This window comes from Penicillium cataractarum, assembly GCF_028827025.1.
Source record: "Penicillium cataractarum strain IBT 29864 chromosome Unknown utg000007l, whole genome shotgun sequence".
Classification (NCBI taxonomy): domain Eukaryota; kingdom Fungi; phylum Ascomycota; class Eurotiomycetes; order Eurotiales; family Aspergillaceae; genus Penicillium; species Penicillium cataractarum.
In genome coordinates, this window is record NW_026622743.1 from 2,189,503 (window position 1) to 2,206,301 (window position 16,799).

Consider the following 16,799-nt stretch of genomic DNA (forward strand, 5'->3'; position numbering starts at 1 on the left):
CACTATAAAAGTCTTGGCCTTGATGATTTCCCTTTTCGGGTTTGGGGCCAATTCCAAGCTCGGCCCTGACGCTTCACGTTGCTTTCCACAACAATGTAACTCCTCGCGCTAGACGTTATAGGTAAAAAGAATGGTGGCTTCGTTTTGCAATGACACCGCCACCCACATATGGGCGCCCAAATAAACCTCCGATCGACATTGCGGAGACTAAACGCCGGCTTACGGTGCCTAGTGAGATCATGTTACAACTAGCATCCTTCTCACTTGTCTATTACCCGGGCATATCAATCGCATGGTAGAGCCGATCAGTGGAGCCAGAATACTAGGTTTCCGCGAGCTTGTGCCGTCGGTTTAGGGATCCAGGGACAAAAGAAATGGTGGATTGAATCACAAGGTCCACAATTTGGGCTCCAGCTTGGAGGCTATAATCATTCAGCCTCTAGGATAGCTCCACTCACTAGAGAGGTCAAAAAACCAAGTATGATCCAAAAAATATATAAGTTGCCTGGATCCCAGCACCAATTGTCGAAAATCAAACCATCTAGATAGCAAGATGCATTACTGCAGTCTTTTACTTCTTCTCGCGGCACCTTCCGCCCTGGCCAAGTGCAAATGTGTAGGTCGCAGTCTGATGAAATCTAAAGTTGAGGACTAACATAATCGAAAATTATAAAGACCCCAGGCGATGATTGCTGGCCGTCAGCCTTGAAGTGGAAGGCCCTCAACAGCACTGTGCAGGGACATCTTATAGCCAACGAACCCCTTGCGAAGCCATGCTATACTGGTGACATGGAGCGCTGTCAAGAGATCAGTGCTGAATATCTGGATTCATTTACGCTCGAGAAATCTCCGATTGGATATCAGTATTCCGCCATCGACACTTGTGCTCCTTTGAATTCTTCCAAGCCACTAGCTGGACAGCCAATGTGCGATTTAGGAAATTCACCAGTCTACAGTATCAACGCAACCAACCCTGATCACATTGTGGCGGGCATCAAATTCGCCAAGGACAACAACGTGCGACTTGTGATCAAGAACACGGGCCATGACGTTCGCGGACGGTAAGAGAATCACACGCAAGCTTGTTGGCTAGAGACTAATTGCAGCGATAGATCCCAAGGATACGGCAGTTTGTCCATTTGGATGAGAAACATTAAGCCGAAACTCAAGTTCCAAAAAACTTATACCTCATCCAACAACTCGTGCAAGTCAGATTGGGCGGGAAGCGCAATCAATGTTGGCGGCGGATATGTGTGGAATGATGTGTATGCATTTGCTGCAAAACACGGGGTCATTGCCGTCGGCGGAGATGACAAAGTGAGAACTCCAATCCTTGGGTTATATGGACTGCACTGATAGCATTGCTGTTTAGTCTGTGGGCGCTGTTGGAGGCTACATCCAGGGCGCCGGTCACGGCCCTGCCAGTCATGCCTTTGGTCTGGCCACCGATCAGGTTCTCGAATACCAGGTTATGCTTGCATCGGGTGAACTGGTCACTGCAAATGCTTGCCAATACCAAGACTTGTTTACTGCTCTCCGCGGCGGTGGTGGTGGCACGTTCGGCGTGGTGGTATCCGCCACCATCAAGGCGCACCCGACGCGTGCGGTGCTTCAGCATACGTTAGAAATCACCCCCAAGACCGGAAACCAGAGTCGTATCATCAAGACAGTTGCGGGTATTGTCTCTAAATTCCCTATTCTATCAGACGAAGGCTTCGCCGGCATCGGAGGATTCACCAAAATTGGAAATGTGCTTGCCTACACGCACAATTTTGGGGTTTTGCTCGAGAAAAACACATCCTCTGAGATCGAGCATGCCAAAGAAGTCATGACCACAGAGGTTGCCAATGCTTTGAGCAAATATAACGGGACCCAACTATCCGTGAAATCGCAGTTTGCCCAACACGACACCTTCCAAGACTACTACGCTAGCGGAAGTCATTATGAAGGTGCTGCCAAGGGCATTATCCTGATCTCGCGATTTTTCGACAAAAAGTCCATGTTACACCAGGAAAAGAACCTGACCAGCATGCTCACCACTTTGTTTAGTAAACTTGATTCTGGGGTCCAGTCTCCGGGCATTTCTCTTACCTTGGCCCTCATCGGTGGCGGCGAAGTCTTGAAGTCTCAACCTTATACATCCGTCCATCCCGCATGGCGCAAGACCTATATGATTGCTGAGCAGGTTGAAATTGCCCCTCCTGAAAGCGGAATGGAAGGGCTGAGACAGGTTTGGGGCCGCGCCACTCATAAGAAGCTCAAGGCAATGAAAGATGTCACTCCTGGCATGGGAACTTACTTGAATGAAGCTGATCCTTACGACCCAGACTGGAAGGAGGCATGGTATGGAGATCAGTACGACAGCTTGAAGGTCGCCAAGAATAAGTATGACCCCGACAATGTCTTTTGGTGTTGGCGATGCGTCGGATCTGAGGGCTGGGATGAAGTCAAGGGTCCTACACTCTATGGACCCTTGTGCGAGAATAACTGATTCAGAGATTCAAAAGAGTGTTTTGGAGGAGGAGGAGGAGGAGTCGTTATTGACTTATCTTTGAATAGAAGAACATCTAGCATTGTGATTATATGAGCAAATTATCCCAAACTTGCCAAAGTAGGCCAGTATTTCCTAGCAACCCAATTAGAAACACTTTAGATGAAGATCAGTTGTCTATGAGACTTCTAGGGCTCCTAAATCTAATATATAGGGCTTACTTAAATGTCACACTTGTTACTGACAACCTGCCCTAAATATAGTTGCTTTTTGTTCTTGCTGAAGATGGGGATCTTAGATGCAGGTGTCTCCGAGTCTACTTGTCGTAATATATATTCACATACTTCTGAAGATAATGGGGTTTCTAAAGAGCTCAATCGGGACAATTTACTTAATCTAGTGTTCTAATACAAATACTTCAAAGAAAAGAAACATACAATCCCCCTTAGTCTGGAGAACGCTTCTATTGTTACCATCATTATTTAGTCGATAGCACGTGCTAAGCCTTTTCGGGAAGTGTTATGTTTGACATGTTTGCAGAATAATGAGTCACATGACTAATCTTGTCGCATTTTCGACCGCCGCAAGGCAAGCTTCCGTTATCGCGTCAACTTCATCTGCCTGGTTCTGAACTGCTGCCTGATCAGACCTAGCGCAAACTAAATTCCATTTCAAAGCTCTTCAACATTGATATTTCTTCCTACTGGATACCCGACCTTTTACGACCAACCGATCCGAAACGCGCTTTAATCCCGGTGGCGCAAAAAGACCGGCTAACTCTCCAGACCTCAAATTCCATCACTAAATCCTCTCGCCACTCTCAAGCCTCCCTCAATATGCTTCCGACAATCACACAAGACTCCCAGCTTGCGACTGCCGTCGCCAATGTCGTTCGACCGAAATTGGTAGAAATCGGCTGGAGCACCGATGACGGGCAGGAGTCGGCTCTCATCGAATACATCGTTCTGATGCTTGTCAACGGCAAGACTCAGGAACAACTGGCAACTGAGCTGTCGAACGACTTCCTCGGACTGGAGGAAGGTGACACACAGGCCCTTGAGTTCTCAAATTGGCTCTTCGGTCAAGTCGAGATTCTTGATCAACAAATCAACGGTGTACCTGCCGCGAACAACTCTGCTTCCGAGCACGTACTATCCGCCAACGCTCAAGACTTTACCCCTCAAGGAAACGGAATGGATTCAGAGATGGGCGATTCCGGCGATTTTATGTGAGTTCTTGCTTTATCCATGGTCTATTTCAGTCTAGTTTTCTGACCCGCTTCTTTCACAGCCCCACTGGCCCCAAGGCTATGCGTAACGGCCGACAGGGTGGTCGCGGACGAATGTTGAACCAGATCAACCGCAACCTGGACCGACCAGGTGACAGCGCACTTCACCGTGTTCGCGGTCACCAAGGAAATGGACGCATCGGAGGCCACGGTCAGAACCAAATGAAGGGTAACCGAGGTGGCCGTGGAGGTCGACACATGGGTGGAATGGGAATGCAGGGCAATATGGGTGGTGGCATGATGCAGATGAGCCCCGAAAATCAGATGCAAATCATGTCCATGCTGGAAGAGCAGGCACGCATGATGTCTCAACTTATGCCTGGCTTCGTTCCTCCCGCTGTCAACCCCGCCTTCCAGAATGGTGGCCAACAAGGCCGCTCACTTTTCGACCGCGTCGAGCCCCAAGGCCGACGTGGTGGACGCTTCCAAGGACGCGGAGGCCACCAACAACGAAACAACCGCGCGGACAACGGCGATGTCGACATGGATACTGGAATGGATGGTGAGCAGGATGAGAGCAACCCCAACAACATCTGCCGGTTCAACCTCCGCTGCACTCGTAAAGACTGCCCCTTCGCTCACCAATCTCCCGTTGCGCCCGAGGGTACATCCATCGATGTATCAGATGTCTGCTCATACGGCGCCGCTTGCAAGAACCGTAAATGCACCGGTCGCCACCCGTCTCCAGCCGTCAAGTCCGCTCACCAAGCCGAAGAGATGTGCAGATTCTTCCCCAACTGCACCAACCCACACTGCCACTTTAAGCACCCCGATATGCCGCTGTGCCGCAATGGCGCCGACTGCAAGACTGAAGGCTGCAAGTTCACCCATGTCCAGATTGCTTGCAAGTTCAACCCCTGCATGAACCCTCGCTGTACATACAAGCATGCCGAGGGCCAGCGCGGTAACTTTGGCGACAAGGTTTGGACAGCAGCCGGATCGACTAGCGAACGAAAATTCGTCGAAGATGAAAACGCACCAGAGGAATTGGTCAAGCCCGAGACGGGCGATACCTCGCAAAGCCAGGAGCTTACCGCGTGACTACGTCTCAATTGACGGGCGTCGAAAATAAAATGATTTGAATTTTGAATGGGCGCAAGAAAGAGTTTGCTCCGTACGGGAGCACTGTTGTACACAATCTGACCTGTGATGAATGGTGATTAGGGAGGGCGTTCGTACTTGATGATTTGCTTGATGGACCGAGACGATGGGGTCCTTTTGCCTGTACATAGATATTCCCCGATACTCATGAAAGAAAGAAAGCGAAGGCATAATTACTCTTGCTTCGCATGATACCTACTTCCAGAAGACTCTCACTAATTTTGATTTGCTTGTTAAATCGTATGACATGTAAATAAAATACCCAGCTCATGCCATGGCGTTCACGCGTAGCTTAAGTAAGTCGGCCTCGGCCGCGGGGACTTCCATCCAGAGACCCTCCAGTTCTCCGCATTCCCCAACCAGCTGAATGACCTCAATACACTGCCATTGAGATGCGGCTACTGTGTGCCTCCAATGGACTCCGATCCAGGCAAAGGCCACTAGTTTCCGCGATCCGGTGCCAACAACGCGGTTACACAGCTGCCGTGATAGGCGCCGGTATCACTGGCTTGACGGCCGCCTGGCAGCTAGCTCAAGACCCTCAATGCTCCAAAATCACGTTATATGAGAAGTCGTCTCGTCTTGGTGGCTGGCTGCAGTCTGAAACGATCCCAGTCGACGGCGGAGAAGTGGTCTTTGAGTATGGGCCTCGCACTCTGAGAAGTGCAATGCCGGCATCGTTGCCATTGCTGTACTTGGTAATTACGCGATGATGGCCTGTCCTTCTACACCAATTGAAGATACTGACTTTTATTTTTTAAGGTCTCCAATTTAGGTCTCTTTGACGAACTCATCACCACCTCCAGGCGAAGTCCCGCAGCGCTAAATCGATATATCTACTATCCCGATCACCTAGTCCGTCTACCCTCGCCCGATCCCAGTCTGTCGTTCATCCAGAATGTTCAAAACATGGCCAAGGCCCTTATGGATGAGCCCCTATTCGAAGGATTGGTACCCGCTATTCTCTTCGAGGGCACCAAACCCTCGCGCCCACCAGACCTATGGGATAAAGACGAGTCTATCGCCCAGTTCATTACTCGGCGCTTCAACCATAAGGTCGCGGATAATTTGGTGTCAGCAGTGATGCACGGCATCTATGCCGGTGACATTGATCAAATGAGCGCGCAGATGATTCTAGGCGGCATACGCAACCTGGAAGATGGTGGCGTCTTGTACAACCTAGTGATGAACTCGTTATTGGGGAAGAAGACGAGATCGATGGATGACTTTTTGGCCGTGAATGCAATTACCAAAACGCCTGAATCTGTGAATCGCACCGAAGACATCTTCAGGGTGATTAAAAAGGCTAGCACTTTTACCTTTAAGCGTGGAACTCAGCAGCTTGTTGAGGGCCTGATTGACTCGTTGAGGGCATCTAAAAAGGTTAACATGGTACTCAACTCAAATATCACCTCCATGGATCCGCCAGATAACCCTGGCCATCCGATAAAGGTAAATTTCCACACTCGCCTGGCTGTTACTACATCTGAGCATCTCGCTGACCCCCTTCAGATCTATACCGGGACAAATGGCGTCCAATCCCACGATCATGTAATCTCTGCAGTCTCTGCGCCTGCGCTATCCAACATTCTGGACCCCAAGGCTCGCTTCAAAATATCCGAAGTTCGGGACCCCGAGCGGGGAAGACTGGCATATGACCTGCAAGTGCAGAGCCGCTCTAAACCCGTCACGGAAACTCTTAAAAGACTACAACTGCACTGCGGCGCGACAACCGTGATGGTAGTCAACCTATACTACCAAAACCCCAATCTCCTCCCAGTGGAGGGCTTCGGCTACTTGATCCCCCGCTCCGTTCCCTACGAACAAAATCCCGAGTGTGGTCTAGGAGTGATCTTCGCCTCAGCATCCAGCGTTGGCGAAAGCCCCGTCGCTCCCTATCCAACCGTCTCCCAAGATTCCGCCCCTGGTACCAAGATCACAATCATGTTCGGCGGTCACTACTGGGACGGATGGAAGAAGGAAGATTATCCAGACCACAAGACTGCCGTGCGCATGGCGCGGAGCATGCTCAAAAGACACATCGGCATCACTGACGCCCCGACAGTCGTGCGGACCCGGTTGCAGGAAAACGCCATCCCGCAGTATAAACCGGGCCACCTGAACAGTATGTACCAGTTGTCCCATGCGGCCAAGAATGATTACTATGGCCGGCTAGTTTTGGCTGGGAACTCGTTTAATGGCGTGGGCGTGGGTGATTGTGTGAGACAGGGTATTCTTGCGGCTACTTATGGCGTTGGGCGACATGCGCTACGCGCTGGCCCTGGACTTTGGTGTCCGTGGAAGGAGTTTGATTTCCGGAATTGGGATTTGAGAGGTGGTATTACTACTGCGCCGGTGCGACTTTTTGAGTCGAAAGCTTAATACTTCAGGTTATACCCCTTACTCCATTTTCCAGGTTCTCCCTCTTCGCTCTTTTTTGGGTTTCTCTTGATGTCATTGTCATGCTTTCTAGCGGGGTTAAAAATTTGTTCGGTGGGGTTGCATTGTACATTAGAACAAATCATTGTACCATAGTCGCATTGAATCTAGATGCTAGATGGATAACACCAGAGATGGCTGGCATATACCAGATCCTGAACCTCACTGCCCCAAAGGCGCAATTGCCGAGGAACATACAGCGAAAGCCTCCATAAAATCAACGATTTCCTTGTTCTCCTGTTTATGACGGCAGGAAGATACTGATTCAAATGGCGATTGCCTGCCTTTGGGCGGGATTCGCATGGAGGTATTGCCTCTGGGGTGTGGTTGAAACGGTGACGACACAACCCATGACAGACTGCTCAAAGCAGATTGCCGAACAAAACATATATGTCTTGGTAGGGCTGGGAGACGTGGTTCTCAATATTGATGATCTGATATATATGAGATGACACCGACAGCCTGCCAGGGGTTCATGGAAGTAGTTTTGCAGAGTGCAATGGCCGTTGATCGAGAGAGGGGGTGACGAAAAGCGCAGGTAGCCATGAGATCAGGCCTTTCCTGGGCAAGCATTCTCCTTCTTGTCGCCGTTGGAGTCAAACCCGAGTGCGTCGAGTTGACGGATCAGCTCAGGGATCTTGATGAGCTTCTCTAGCTGCTCGGGCAGAAGGAGTTCACCCTCATTCTTCTTGTCACGCAGGTCTCGAGCCTGGCGAAGCTTCTTCTTGAGATTGCGAGCTTTCTTCTCTTTCTCGGCTTCGATATCAACGGGGTCTTGTGCGGGCGCCTCTTCTTTCTTGGCAGCTGGCACGCGCCAATTATCCGAGTCGGCTCCCTTCTTCTCGGTGGTAGCTTCAGAGCCATCGGTCTCCTTCGCCTTGCGTCTGGCTTCCCTGCGCTTGGCGTTTTTGTTGCTAGCGGCCGTGCTGGCGGCCTGTGCAGCCTTGTCGTCTTCACTGCTCATGGTTTCCGCACCCGGCACCCCACCTTTTCCACGGTTTTTCCACGCTGCGGCTGCGCGGTTCCTGTAGAGCTCGACATCTTCTGGGGGTTTATAGCCGGGTCGGACGCGGATTTCCCGACGTTTGGAGCCATCTGCTCGCACTGAAGAAGGGATGTAGCGCTCGCCGGTCGTGGCGTCGGTGGTAATGCCGGCGGAGGAAACGTTGGAAGACATGGTGAATGATTGTCGGAGGGATGAGGTGAAGGAGAGTTGGGTATAATTAATAATTCTCTAAGGAGAGGAGATTTGCGACCCAATCAGGCACGAGGCCGCAAAGAGACCCAAGTCAAATCGAAATCCAGGGAGTCGTGCAGTGTGTAATTGCAGTAAAATAGTTTGTGGTGATTCACAGCAAATGGGGAAACCGCCGGAGGAGGGCGGGCCAATCAGCGGGCCGGGAATTCCCGTGCTTTTCGTCCTCGCGAACTTCCAACTTCCACTTCCCTCGTCTTTAACTCTCGTCCTCGACTCAATCCCCCCGTCGTGTCAACCCCAGCACCTCCGTCACAATGGCCGGCGTACGTTCTTCCTCCCCTGATGTGGCTCTCAAAGCTATACATTTCAAATTGAGTGGTTCCTGACTGACCCTGGTCGCATTCACAGATCTCCAACGCTATCTACCAGCATGTCTTCCCACCCCCGACCTGAAGGTCGCAATTGCTCGCCCAGACTCTAACCGTGGAACTTTCCGACCTATCTAGGAGCATCATCCGCCGGAATGCTGTCTTCCTGACCACCATCTTCGCCGGTGCCTTCGCTTTCGAGCTGTGCGTTACAATTCGAATCTCCCCTTCATCTCATACCACCGGTCTAATCCAATGATTGCGATATAGCTCCTTCGACACCGCCTCCAACAAGATCTGGGATACCTGGAACGCCGGCGTATGTTCTCCCGACTCAATACCCTTTCACCCGACTTTCTCCCCAGCCGCCGCGACCGTCAATTGGGCCGCGGTCCGCATCGGACTTCTTTGCTAACGGTTCTTCATATACAGCGTCAATGGAAGGACATCAAGCCCCGCTACCTGGTTAAGGAGGATGAGGATGACGAGTAAAGGAGTCTCAGAGCTCTTGATTGCGACGGTATAAATCTACCGTGATAAAGGGGGCCTTTTGGTAGTGGAAAAGCGCATGGCGGAACTCGCTATCACCCTGTTATTGTACTCATTCTAGCTGTGGGCTTGTATGTGATAGAATTTGGAATTCTGTATTTGACACGATCATTTAATTTTTTTCTCCGATGGTGTGGATGTGTTGATAGTAAATGCAGTTGATGACTGATGATGCCTCGGAGCCTGGATCGCTGTGGCGTTTGGAGCGAGACCGCTCCGTCGATGTCATCGCAGAAAATACTTCGAGGGTCAACTCCGGTAATCTCATTCTCCCTTCTTGAATGGTATCTTTCTGTTCTTTCTTATTTCTTGTAGAACTCTGAGACACGATCAGTCTCTATTAGCTCTCAAATTAATACCGCAAACGTGCTGGCCTGCCCGTTGTCGACCTCATCGGTCCACACCTCGCCTGTCTTCCCTTCCCCCCACTACGATCTGCTGTGATCGAGAAACCAAAGACAAACCACCCACCAGCCACAACTCGGCAAGGAAAAGTAAAGCTCCCTGGCATCGCCGAAATTTCTTCCCCGACTACATATCCCTCACGGCTTCGGTACGCTCGTTCCTCGTGATTCGGACTACCTCGAACGCCGTTTCATACGCGCCAACGGGCCCTCCGTTCCTCACACGCCAGTGACAGCCGAGCGGCACCCTGCCCTCTACCTCCGTCCGACACCCAAGCCATGCACATGCTCGCAGAATGTGAGAGAATCCTCGGTGATGGTCTTCTACGATTGCCTTCCCAGCACAACTATCGCTATGGCCCGAAGGCGGAACGGGACCTGCTAGAGCTTCTCTTCCGGTCGCTCGTGGGGCACAACGACGAGCTCGTAGCTCATCTATTCCCGGATGGCACACCGAAGGGCTCATGGAAACTGGCCGAAGCTCAAGGTGCTCGTGAAGGAGCCGAGTATAGCGAGGCGGCGCGAGGCAAGAGATGCGGTCACATTTTCCGAGCGGGAGAGGCGACTTATCGCTGCGTAACTTGTGCTGCTGATGATACTTGCGTGCTGTGCAGCCGATGCTTCGACTCATCAGATCATACGGGCCATCAGTATCAGATTTCGCTCTCGTCGGGTAACTGTGGCTGCTGTGACTGCGGTGACGATGAAGCCTGGCGGCTGCCGCTTTTCTGCGCGATACATACCGATAGTGGAAATGTAAAGGGCAAAGAGCGGGCAGAGCGAGAGCTGCCTCAAGAGTTGGTGGCTACAATTCGATTGACTATCTCCCGTGTCCTGGACTACTTCTGTGATGTCATCTCTTGCTCGCCCGAGAATCTGCGTCTGGCGAAGACTATGGAAGGTATCAAGCAAGACGAAGAGGCTTCTCGATTGCGCCCAGGCTGGTATGGCGCGGGTGACGAGGAGGAAGAAGAACCCGAGTTCGCTCTGATGCTTTGGAACGACGAGAAGCATACTATTCGAGACGTGGCTCATCAGGTCACCCGTGCCTGTCGCGAGCGAGACAGCTTCGGTGTTGCCCGCGCTCATGAAACCAACGACATTGGTCGTAGTGTGATCAAGTACTCGAAGGATCTGCAACGGCTGCTGGCAGTGTCCAAGATCATTGAGGAGATCAAGGTGACAGTCTCTGTTCGGTCTGCGCGCGACACTTTCCGGGAGCAAATGTGCGGTGCGATCGTTGAATGGCTGGCAGATATTGCTGGCTGTAGTATTATGGATGACAACGAGATTTTCCGCCAGATTATTTGCGAAGAGTTGCTCACCCCATGGCGCAAGGGGAGTGGCGCTTACAACGCAGATATCGGTATGAAGGGTATCGATGACCACCAGGGGACGGAGAACCAACTCCCCGGTCGCACTGTGATGCTCACTCTCCCTCCTCATGGCCAGATAGTGCTTGCGACCACCGACGAAGACGAGGACGAAGAAGGAGATGATGGCAATGAGCAAGATGAAGATGAAGACTACGTCGAAGCTCACGATGATGCGGACGATGAAGACGATGATATGGATATGGAACTCGCCCGCCTACAAGCTGAAGCAGATGGAGACGATGATGAGGAAATGGATATGGGCAATGAAGAAGAACTTGCTTTGGCCGAACAAATCCTGGCAGGGCTGACTCGCGCACAGCTGGCTCCTCGCCCAGCTCCGCAGCCCGTCCCAGAGGAGCCTGCTCAGCAGGATGAAGCCGCTGCTTCCAACGAGGCCGAGAGCCAGCCATCCGCTTCCGACAGCTATGTCTCTATTCCAAAGACCCCTTCGGGTGTGATTAGGCCTCCTCCCGCAAGAACTGAAGGTCACTGGCAAGTACGACCTCCCATGCCGGCTGTCGGTGAGAAGGTTGCGCCTTATGAAGATCTCTGGCAACGCACTCGTCTTGACTGGCTGGTTCTCTTTGACCTGCGGTTGTGGAAGAAAACTCGCACGGATCTGCGGGATCTCTACATCAGCACCGTGGTCAATGTGCCTCAATTCAAGCGTATCATGGGTCTACGACTGTCTGCATTGTATACGGCTCTGGCGCAGCTATATCTCATTGCAGACCGAGAACCAGACCACTCTATCGTTAACCTTTCCCTTCAACTCCTCACAACGCCTTCCATCACCGAGGAGATTGTTCTTCGCGGCAATTTCCTCACCAAGGTCATGGCGATTCTCTACACTTTCCTGACGACAAGACAGGTAGGCGAGCCCCAAGCTGTTAACCCGAATGCCACGTTGGCTTTCGATGCCGGCTCCGTCACGAACCGGCGGCTGTACCATTTCTTCCTTGATCTGCGGTACCTTCTTCAATCCGAGTATGTCCAACATCGTGTGCGGACCGAGGAACAGTATTTGCCTCAGTTCCTGGATCTGGTCAAGCTTTCGCAGGGCATTTGCCCCAACGTACGCGCCGTTGGCGAGCACGTCGAATATGAGACAGACGCTTGGATCAGTGCCTCTATCTTGATGCGAGAAATCAACCGCCTTTGTCGACAATTCTGCGAATCCTTCCGTAACCCGGAGATTGATAATGGTCAGAACCTGTTGCGAGCTATCAAGACGACCACTATGACCGCAATCATCCACTCGGCAGGTGTTGAGCGGAAGCGTTTCGATCAAGCAGAGATTAAGGAGGAGGTCAAGTTCAAGACTTTGCCTCCGTTCGATTTCGAGATGGGGACATCTGGTCAAGTTCCTTGCCACCGCGTGGTCGAATTTGCGGTGGAGAAGGGTTCAATCAGTTTCCACCATGCTATTCACTATACCCTGTCATGGTTGATTGAGTGCGGTCGTGGGGTGAGCAGCGAGGTCATGCGAAGTGTTCTCTTTGAAGCTGCCCAGAATGCTAGGGCAGAGCTCCACGCTGCCAAGGTTGCTGGCAAACAAGTCGACGATAATCTTCTCGCGCTTGGCCCGGAGGATCTTCTTCTCACCATGTTCGACTACCCTCTAAGAGTCTGTGCCTGGCTTGCCCAGATGAAGGCTGCCATGTGGGTTCGCAATGGTCTGAGCCTTCGCCATCAGGCGTCGCAATACCGTGGTGTCTCTTCTCGGGACTTTGCCTACTACCGTGACATCTTCCTGTTGCAGACGGCAATGGTGACTTGTGATCCCAGCAGGGTCCTCGCATCTATCGCTCACCGTTTCGGCATGGTTGATTGGATGTCTCGGAACTACATGCCTCGTAATGGTTTCGAGGATACTCAGATTGTCGACGTCGCCGAGGAATTCGTCCACTTGCTCGTCATCTTGCTGACCGATCGCACCTCTTTGACGGCTATCGATGACAGCACCCACCTGACCAAGGAGAACATCAGCCGTGATATTGCCCACGTCCTATGCTTCAAGCCCCTGTCTTTCTCCGATCTGTCTACCCGTCTAAGTGACAAGTTGCTGGATTCTGATATGTTCCAAGACGTTCTTGAGGAAGTCGCCAACTTCCGCCCTCCAGAGGGTCTGAGCGACTCCGGAACGTTCGAGTTGAAGTCGGAGTATTTCGATCTTGTGGACCCGTACAGCGCGCACTACACCAAGAACCAGCGAGATGAAGCGGAGAACATTTACAAGGAATGGATGGCTAAGAAGACCGGCAAAAAGGCATCTGACATTGTGTATGAGCCGAAGCTTCGACCCATCAGTTCGGGTGTATTCTCTGATCTGCCACGCTTCACGGGCACTATGCTCTTCGCACAGCTTGTTCACCAGTGCCTTGAGTATGTCGTTTCATTCAAGGAATGCACCCCCGCCATCCCACCAACTCGCGTGGAGACCTTCCTTCAGGTCATTTTGCACCTTGTGCTCGCTGCAGTGCTGGAGGACAACTCTGAAGATGGCAGCATGGAGACGGAACAAAGCCAGTCATTCAACTTGCATGCCTTGTCCAAGGCTCGAGAGATCAAAGCGGGTAACCTGACCATTGTCGGTCTACTGGAAAGAATCTCGGTGACCAACGAATTCTCTGCATGCGGTCCTAAGATTCGTCACATTCTGAAGCGCCTGTGGCAGAAGCGCCCTCGGACTTATACTTCAGCCACTGCGTCTCTCAGGTTCCCCTTCGATCGCATCGACACGAACTCGCCCGCCATTGACCTTGATAACGAAAAGGAAATCAAGAAGAAGCAGGCCCTGGAGAGGCAAGCTAGAGTTATGGCCCAGTTCCAGCAACAACAGCAGCAATTCCTGAACACCCAAGGAGACATTGACTGGGGCGAAGAAGACTTCAGTGATTCGGAGCCAGAGGCTCATACTCCCCACGAGGCTAAGGTTTGGAAGTATCCTAGCGGGACGTGTATCTTCTGCCAGGATGAGACCAGTGATTCAAGGCTTTACGGTACTTTCGCCTTGATTCAAGATAGCACAATTTTGCGACAGACCGACATCAGAGACCCCGACAGGATTCGTGAGGCGCTCAGGACCCCGACGAGCTTGGATAGATCTGCTGATGAGATCCGACCCTTTGGAGTCTCTGGAGAAAACAGGACGACTATTCGTCGGCTGGATTCCTCTGGTGGTGAAGTCATCAGCGAAAAGGTCGGTCTTAGCAAGGGTTTTAGCCCGAAGAGCACTTTACGTGGACCTGTGACGACCGGCTGTGGCCACATCATGCATTACTCATGCTTTGATGTTTACTATACCGGAACTCAAAGACGGCATAGCCAACAGATTGCCCGTCACCATCCCGAGAATATCACGCTTAAGGAATTTGTCTGCCCTCTTTGCAAAGCACTCGGCAATGCATTCCTGCCCATCACTTGGAAGGGCAAGGAAGTGTCATATCCCGGCGCTTTGAATGCTGCCCTGCCGTTTGATGAGTGGATCAGTTCAGGACTCAAGAGCGCCCTGAATCAGTCGCAGAACTTCCCCGCTCTAATGATTGAGAAGGACAAGGCGTACCAACAGCCATACTCTGACTTGTTCGTCGACTACCTATCCAAGACCCTGACACCCCCACTCGCTTCCAGAGTCGGTCAGCTCATGACCTCCTCGCTACCATCCACTGCGGCATCTCACCCCATGACATCTGCTCCGCGACTGGCTATGCCGGGTCTTTTCCCTACAGCCAGTGAAGACTTGGCACCAACGAGCCCACTGCAGCAGGTTTCGACGCCTTCAGATAGCCCCATGTCGGAGCTTCTGCAGATCTACAAGCGGCTCAAGAAGACCATCAAGATGAATCACATCAGCTCCATCTTCAACAACAGTCCCGAAACCATGGTCAGTGATGACCTGGTGCACACGGACTCCTTGATCCGAAGCTTTGGTTTCAGTATCTCGTCTGTGGAGATTGCCCAGCGTGGCGTTGAGTCAGAGCCCGGATCGACTCTCCTGGACAAGATTCCTCCCTTGACCTTGACGCATCTCCGCATCCTGGCTGAGACGGCTTTGACTTACGCAGCCGTGGGATGTGTCCACTCAAGCAACAGCCCGAAGAGCCGACCCACCCATGAGTTCCAAGAAATGCATCGGCAGAAGCTCTGCCAACTTCTTGTCGGACATCCTTGCTTGAGCGGAACGCCTCTGTTGAACGATGTCAGGAACATCGAGCCGCTACTTGCTATGGATACATTTGTGTTCTTGGCGGAGTGCTCGCTCTCGTTGCTGCCCGTTCTCCGCATTGATGTGCGCCATCTCGTCCAGATGTGCTACGTGGCTGAAATCGTTAAAGTCGCTGTTACCTTCATCCTCTGGCCTTTGGGTCTGAAGGAGGAGCTTGCTCACCAGGGAGAAAAAGATCTCGCCGACTCTGATGTTTCTGACGATCGGCATGGTGTGACAAGACACTTCTTCGATTCCATCGTTGCGGAACTCAAGGCCAACTCTGTTGGTCGTGCCGAAGGCTCCTCATTCCCGGCTGAGAGTGGCTACGTCAAGGATGGAGAGGAGTCAGCTACTTCGAGCATTATCATCGCCCTGCGCCGCCTTGTCTCTAGCTATGCCCTGACATTCCTGCGTAAGGCTGTGATTCTTCTCCATGTGCAACATGGTGTTGAGTTCCCCAACACTGGCTTTACTGATATCGGCGCGTCGGAACTTGACCGACTGACCAAGACTCTCCACCTGCCTACGCTCGACGAGATTTTCATGTCTGTCAGCCCTGCTCGGAAGAGCAACAACCCCTTCGATGCTGTTATCTCTGGCTGGATCTTCCACTGGAACGCTTCGCGCTCGGGCATCCGCTTCGAAGACCACCGTCTGTGGCCTAGCCTCCCACACCCGGCTATCTTCGAGCTCGTCGGTCTTCCCAAATACTTCGACAGCTTGATTGAGGAAGCTAATAGACGCCGCTGCCCGAACTCCAAGAAGGAGCTCAGCGACCCGAGCATTTGTCTCTTCTGTGGTGACATCTTCTGCTCGCAGGCAGTGTGTTGTATGCACAACAAGCTGGGCGGCTGCAACCAGCATCTGCAAAAGTGAGACCCTCTTTCCCGCTCGATCAATTATGCTTCAAAACTAATTTGTTCTCTTTTTTTCCTTACAGATGTGGCAAGAACATCGGCCTCTTCATCAACATCCGCAAGTGCACCGTGCTCTACCTGCACAACCACAACGGCTCATGGCACTATGCCCCTTACCTCGATCGCCACGGCGAAGTTGACCCCGGCCTCCGCCGCAATCGCCAACTTATCCTTAACCAAAAGCGGTACGACCGACTCCTGCGCGACGTATGGCTGTCACACTCGATCCCTGCCACGATCAGCCGCAAGCTGGAATCGGAGATGAACAATGGCGGATGGGAAACGATTTAATGAATGACATTGATGAAAAGCTGGATCACTTGTGTTGCGTTGGATCCGATGCTTTAGAGGATTCATTTTCTTGTTGGTGACTTGAGCGTTGCATTTTTCTTATTTTGAGGGGTTGCTTTTTCTTTGGACTTTTTACTTCATTTTGTATTTCTTGGTTTTTATGTGTA

General features: G+C 51.8%; 6 protein-coding genes across 6 annotated transcripts; 5 read left to right on the plus strand and 1 right to left on the minus strand.

Moving 5' to 3' along the window:
* Nucleotides 1–553: 553 nt before the first annotated feature.
* Nucleotides 554–2,491, plus strand: N7496_008431 (FAD-dependent oxidoreductase; the record flags this gene model as incomplete). Its single annotated transcript, XM_056701350.1, has 4 exons — nt 554–616; nt 676–1,061; nt 1,113–1,317; nt 1,373–2,491. The coding sequence occupies 4 exons, from the start codon at nt 554–556 to the stop codon at nt 2,489–2,491; spliced, it is 1,773 nt and encodes a 590-aa protein (XP_056553413.1).
* An 836-nt stretch (nt 2,492–3,327) lies between these two features.
* N7496_008432 (mRNA-binding protein NAB2) lies at nt 3,328–4,820 on the plus strand (the record flags this gene model as incomplete). The annotated part of the gene is made up of 2 exons (XM_056701351.1): nt 3,328–3,719; nt 3,782–4,820. 2 exons carry the CDS (start codon nt 3,328–3,330, stop codon nt 4,818–4,820), a joined length of 1,431 nt encoding a protein of 476 aa, XP_056553414.1.
* A 452-nt stretch (nt 4,821–5,272) lies between these two features.
* hem14 (oxygen-dependent protoporphyrinogen oxidase) lies at nt 5,273–7,262 on the plus strand (the record flags this gene model as incomplete). Its single annotated transcript, XM_056701352.1, has 2 exons — nt 5,273–5,578; nt 5,643–7,262. The coding sequence occupies 2 exons, from the start codon at nt 5,273–5,275 to the stop codon at nt 7,260–7,262; spliced, it is 1,926 nt and encodes a 641-aa protein (XP_056553415.1).
* A 607-nt stretch (nt 7,263–7,869) lies between these two features.
* N7496_008434 (putative RNA binding protein Pym) lies at nt 7,870–8,496 on the minus strand (the record flags this gene model as incomplete). The annotated part of the gene is made up of 1 exon (XM_056701353.1): nt 7,870–8,496. One exon carries the CDS (start codon nt 8,494–8,496, stop codon nt 7,870–7,872), a length of 627 nt encoding a protein of 208 aa, XP_056553416.1.
* A 335-nt stretch (nt 8,497–8,831) lies between these two features.
* N7496_008435 (cytochrome b-c1 complex subunit 9) lies at nt 8,832–9,377 on the plus strand (the record flags this gene model as incomplete). Its single annotated transcript, XM_056701354.1, has 5 exons — nt 8,832–8,840; nt 8,926–8,945; nt 9,024–9,089; nt 9,156–9,204; nt 9,318–9,377. The coding sequence occupies 5 exons, from the start codon at nt 8,832–8,834 to the stop codon at nt 9,375–9,377; spliced, it is 204 nt and encodes a 67-aa protein (XP_056553417.1).
* Nucleotides 9,378–10,117: 740 nt separating this feature from the next.
* Nucleotides 10,118–16,632, plus strand: N7496_008436 (putative ubiquitin-protein ligase E3 component (UBR1); the record flags this gene model as incomplete). Its single annotated transcript, XM_056701355.1, has 2 exons — nt 10,118–16,296; nt 16,365–16,632. 2 exons carry the CDS (start codon nt 10,118–10,120, stop codon nt 16,630–16,632), a joined length of 6,447 nt encoding a protein of 2,148 aa, XP_056553418.1.
* Between the last annotated feature and the right edge of the window lie 167 nt (nt 16,633–16,799).